Source organism: Phaethon lepturus, unplaced genomic scaffold, assembly GCF_000687285.1.
Source record: "Phaethon lepturus isolate BGI_N335 unplaced genomic scaffold, ASM68728v1 scaffold10966, whole genome shotgun sequence".
In the NCBI taxonomy this organism is placed as follows: domain Eukaryota; kingdom Metazoa; phylum Chordata; class Aves; order Phaethontiformes; family Phaethontidae; genus Phaethon; species Phaethon lepturus.
Window position 1 is genome coordinate 23289 of NW_010545585.1, and position 6030 is coordinate 29318.

The window sequence follows — 6030 nt, forward strand, 5'->3', positions numbered from 1 at the left end:
TGTTTAAATTTTCTTATAATTTCAAAATGCAAAACCACACAATCATATCAAGTATTTAAACAGCAATAAATAGTTCTCCTGAAACTAAGAGAACATGTGCATTCAGCCATCATTAAAAACAATATCCAGTACTAACCTCTTACTCTACCCTATGTGTACTGTGAAAAAATGTTCCAAAACTGACAGTACTCACAGTAGAAAGCATGAACATTTCTTTTAAGCAAATTCAATGGTATAATGCTGCTACTTCTTTTCCTAGTAGTATTTTTCTGGATAAATGGGTGAGGTTGAGAGAAAAAGAAAAGTAATAAGAACACTTCTTAAAATTAATCTCTGTACTTCACAGTCACATGAAGGAAGCTGTGTTCTTTTTATTCTAAGGAAATATCTTTGCAAGTGCCTGTAAGTAAGTATTTTTCTCTGCTTTGGGAGCAGAGGAAGGGAGAGATCCTCCTCTTGAAGAAAAAAAGACTGGAGAACAAAATCCTGTTCCCTCTGCAGTCAGGGTAAATATTGCCAGCTACTACAGGGATGGGTGGGGAGGAGGGCAGGATTTTCTCCTTAGTCCATCTGAACAACAGTTTCCTTCAGCCCTATCATTTAATTTTACAGTGGAATTTGTTTTATACTGCAGACCAATAAATACCCTAGGAACTTGATTGGTTGGTGCTTAATGAAATTGCTTCTGCTGACATTAGATACATTAGGATACTGATTAAAATCAAGAAGGTTCATTAAGTGTTTTAAATTGCTAGCTTAGATTTGGAGATGCCAAAGTATCTTTTTCCTTCCTTTCCTCCACCCTAATCCTGCTTCTCCTTGCTCTTTTAACTGTTCATGATCCTTAAAGATTGTGGCTCATTGGCACAAGCATGATCACAAAGCAAATGATAACACAATGTTGAACAATGCACTGTTTAAAATATGCCAAAACCCAGAATACAAACACTGAAAGTCATCTTTAAAACACAATTTCCTGGTTCAAAGCTCAAACTATTCTTAAATGTGGAAACACTGAGGATTATTATTATAAAGGGAAATCCAAAGTCAGAATAAACTTTAACTTTTTAAAACATTTGCTGAAAAGAGAAAATCCTGTAAATGTAAAAACAAGTATTAAGAGCTTTACTTTTGAGCTTGAATGTAGAAGACAGTGATACATTGCCAGATAATGGTATTGGAATGGCATCCCTATGACAACAAAGCCATTTTTCATGCTCTTATACAAAATTACATACCATATCACCTTCCAGTGGGAAATGTGTATATCTTATGGGTAAAATGATGGCTTATCTGTAAATACTGTTAAACACTAGAAATACCAGGTTTGGAAACTTTGCCTGAACAGGGTGAAAACACAATAGCTGTAAAAAGTTCCATTTTCCTTGACAAATCTTATCAAGACTCTCAAGATGAAATTATACTTACAAAAAAAATTTGCTTATATACTAAAACCTGCTGTGTCAGAAGCTTTTATGAAAAAAGTGAATATACTGAATTTTATGCTTAATACAAACTTTAAGACGACAGAAAATAAAAAAGTAGAAGTTTTTGTACATTTTAGCACCATTATAAAGTTAGACTTGAATGTCGGTTCTGTCACTGTGGCTGTACCTTGCAGCTGGTGTAGCTAATATGAAGCACATTGACTTCAGTGATCTTTGAGAGAAGAATAACTGGATTTGCCAACCACAACAAATACTGTGTTTGCCTTTTTTTTTTTCTTTTTAAATTAATTTTGAGCTTTATTTTTATCAGGCAGCCAGAGTGCATTTCTGTCAGCTAAATCCAAGTCCGAGTCCTTTTGGTCTCTGGATGGCTCGTATTGGCTCTGCTATCCCTTTGCCATCTGGTCCAAGGCCCGTTCCCGGGGTCCAGCCCATACTCTGAAGCATTCTGTTTCCAATGTTGTTTTCTGGGATTGGTTGGGTGTTTTCACCTACAAACCCTGAGATTAAAGAAACACACAGCATTAATCAGCACTGCCTGCCATGTGGAGAAGAGCTGGATAATCTCCCTTAAAGCTTTAAACCTTATTATTCTCCTAATTCGTCTAATAGGTTGCTAGAACAGGCTGTCTTTGCACATGTTGACCTCCTGACTGCATATGATTCTAAATAATAAAGTCTTACACTTTGCTTTACTTGTATGTTTTTAAAGACTCACTCAGTTTTTAAGTATGACAAATAATTGTCACAGATCTTTTCTATTCCAATACAGTGGATTTTACATCAGTCTCAAAGAACATGCATCACCTAAACAAGTCTACCAATACATTGGCAAGATTACCTGAATTTCTTGTCTTATACAGTTACTAAGCCAAGGCACGTCATAGTAACACGACCATCCTTCCATTCTTAGCAATATTTATCAATGCTCAAGATGTCTTTCAATAAAACACAATAAATACTTTATTAAACAATTACAGCTACTAAAGAAACAGTACAGACAAGTGGTCTACTATTCTCAAACTCAGCTATATCTTCACTCAGTTTGTTTTTTACTGAATGTTGCAAGAGAGATTTGATATATCCAAGTTTACTTTTGGTATTTTCAATGCCATTAAGTGTTGTTTACACTTTTCTTTCCATACCATTGAGATCTCTGAGAAAAGCTACACACATACGGCAGAAAAGATTATCAGGATTGCAAGTGTTAACATAACAGATTCATTTTTTTAATAACAGAATTTTTATTTCCATGAATACATCATAAAAAAAAAGTGAAGTCAAGTAACAAAGCTGTTTTTTCCCCTCGTCAACCAAAGACCTCAAGCTAGAGTTTGGAGATGATGCATGGATAAACCTTCCCATATATAGCTGTCTTGCATGAGGGATACAAATGATTTACTTCAAGAATCTGCATTAAAACTTAGGAAGTTACACCATACAAAAAAAATTTAAAAAGGGATGAAGTTTTTGAACTAATACAAGCAGTTGCATGTAGGCAGCTAGATTTTGTTTTCAACTTTGCTCAACATCCCTCCCCCCGACAACAGAACAAAAAAACCCAACCCCAACATGTGCCTAGATTCAAATATTATCTGTTTAACTTTCTACCTATTTATTCTGGCCTGCTACTTTTTCAAAAATACTGTACAAGACGACTATGGTTTTGTGTTTTTGGAGACAATAATGTCTTCAATCAAGAATTTACCACTGACAAGCAGCTGGCTCATCATTATATTAACTTACTAAAAAAGAACACAAGAAAAGTTGAACATGCACTTCTGAAAAGCCTCATCTATCTCAATGAGATGCACAAAAAAAAGGCAAAGCCCCACAGTGGAAACCACATACAAAGACAAAAGTTCAAAGTGAGAGGTGCATATTAAAAACCTCATGACTGTGATGATGAATTTACAGTACTCCAGCACTATCCAATACAGATCCGTTCATATTCACTAAAATGCTGGCTACATAAAAGGTAGACAGCATTCTAGTATCTCAGTTCATAAGTCAAAATAAAAGGGAAATGCATTGAGAGAAGGCATCCTTTAATGCTTAACGCAAGGCTTAAAATAAAGGCTTTTAAGTCAGCAGCCTCCAGTCCCCAAGAGGGTTCCTCTTGAACTGTCCAACACAAAATTCAATGTCCAAGATTTCCTTTCTTTTCAAGCCCCCACAGGCAGAGGCAATTTTCACACAGAGGAGTCCCTGACACTGCCTGGCATAGACAACACAGGCTTCGCAACCTTCTTAGTTATAGTTTCTAGCTCAAAAGAAGGGAAAGAAAAAAGGCTGCTGTTCAACAAAAGTTCTGGTAAACCCCACAGGTAAAATCCTGGAAGTGTGTTTTGGTCCACTTTTCACAACAAGTGATGGTGAGAAATGGAGCATCGTTCCAATGAATGTCTGTGGAACAATTAAGGGAAAAACTTAAAAGGGAAGAAAGATCCAACAGCTCCACCACGCAGGAAAGAGCAAGGGTAAGAGTGTATTTCATGACATCTAAGAATTGGAAAAACTAAACCATTCATAATGCTGCTTAGTCAAAGACAGCAATGCCGCTGGAATAGTATGCAAGGCATAGCCTGAGACAACGTAAACAGCTTTTTTGTTAGTCTATTTGGGGAAAAAACCACAGACCTTTTCCTGTAACAGATGTTATCTTTCTATATGAATTTCAGTTCCCAAGACAGCCAGAGCAACCTCACAAAAAAGATACATGAAAGAACAATCTGTACCCTGACATGTTATTTAATAAACTGATGTTTCTATTTTTGATTTTTTTTTTTTAAGTAGCTCAATGTTTTCTGTGTTTTTTTTTTCCCCTGTGACTGACAGGATAATTAGAATAGTTTTTGTTTTTAAAGACACATAACTGCTTCTAGAATGTACGCTATAACTGTTCTTTCCACCACTGTACATACCTTTCTAACTCCTGTTAGAAGACTGAAACCTCCCCTGAAGAGATCTGTTTTATTCTTATACGTCACCAAATTAAAAAGAAAAAAGAGCAGAAATCACCATAAACCTAGCTTCACAACTCAGTTTTGGGCAAACAATCAAACAGCATACACCGTTCAAAGGATAACGTGTTTGGAGCCTTTGTATTGCAGTAAGAATAAGGAAAAACCAAAGCGCCACCCAACTTGCTTATATTACTAATTGACTAATTACTCCTCCTTGCAAATGAGGTGAATATAGATAGTTTTAATTGTGGAAAATATTTAATATATGCAGGCCATTCTTTTGCAGTATAGTCAGTTTTTGTATAAGTATTCTCTACCTCTGTCTTTAATATTGCTGCAATTTTCACCTATCATTTCAAAAATTTATCTGTAATGCAATGTATTTTACTTGAATCAGAAGAATAGAGAGTGGTATTGCCCTCTTCCTCCATGCCATGACCGGTCAAGCAATCGGAAAAAAAATATTGCATTGCTGATTGACTGCATGACCGGAGAGAGCTCTTAAAAATCATGCTACACCGTGTGCTATTCCCCTGACCCTCATTCCTGTGCTTTGGGCTTTTATTTTCTAATTAAAAGCAGTAATTGTCCTTGCAATATTAATCTTCCAAGTTCAGTTTTTAGTTTATGCCTATGGCACTTCTTGGACTAGCCAGTAGGGCCTGTTATAGAGAACGGTCCAAGCACACTGGCCTTGAAAATGGCTGTGCTACCCTCTGAGACATGTTCAGACTCGACCCACCCAGGAGCAAGAGCAAAATCAACTGTGTCATCCCACAAAAAATAACTATGCAAAATCAGATTAAGAAAAATAAGCAGGGACATATCTTTCTAAGTACATTGCTGTATGAGGCTTTGTGGGGTTCCAGGCAGTCTCTGTACTAATAATTTGTAGGAATCTCTTGAGTAGAGCCTTTTCTTTCTACAGACTGAAAATGTTTTTAGCAGCCGTGACAACTTGATTGCTGATCTACTAGATGAACAGTCTGTACGTAGGAGTGGCTGCCATTACACGAGTGAGGAGCAAACACTGAGGAACAGTAACTTGCTTGAAAAGACAGCACTGTAAAATATCCTCATTTATGTTCTTTTTCTTTGCAACACTGCCAACTGAAATAAAAAAACCCAAGCCAATCCTCAAACCCTTGTGTATATGAATAGACACACTTCAAGGTCTACACGCATTATGCATATGACCTTACACACACAGAATATGGAACCTATGAGTAGAGAGAGGCAAAACTCTGGAAGGGGAAAACAAAAACCAAAAAACTCACCACATTTGTTTAATTTTGGTATGATATTTATGATGACACTAAAGGCAGGTTTCAATGAAAAATAAAGGTATGTAATTTTTTCTTAACAGCTGTTAAGACAGGTATGTCCTGGTTAAACAGTACACTAGCATTCAGTACCATACCCTTGATTTCACAGTGATTGCCATGAATTAATTTAATTCCATCTGTAAGCTAAAATCAGATCAGAGGTCTAATGCTGCTGCAGGCTCCACATCTGTTTAATCATTTTTGGATACAACAGCTTGCAAAAGTTCAGGTTTTAAATTTGCTTCATATTTAAGAAACAATGTTACACCAGTGTATATCATCTTCAGCAGG

At 36.3% G+C, this 6030-nt stretch overlaps 1 protein-coding gene across 2 annotated transcripts in view; it reads right to left on the bottom strand.

The window, feature by feature from the left end:
• Positions 1–959: 959 nt before the first annotated feature.
• The window catches only part of GPATCH2 (G patch domain containing 2), a 113156-nt gene continuing 108085 nt past the window's right edge, over positions 960–6030 (bottom strand). The window contains exon 9 of one of the 2 annotated variants that reach the window (XM_010289007.1): positions 960–1948. In XM_010289007.1, the coding sequence (XP_010287309.1) occupies positions 1779–1948 (170 nt within the window). In that variant the 3' untranslated portion in view covers positions 960–1778. Of the gene's footprint in view, positions 1955–6030 lie in introns of both variants that reach the window. The other variant, XM_010289006.1, reaches the window with a different exon arrangement.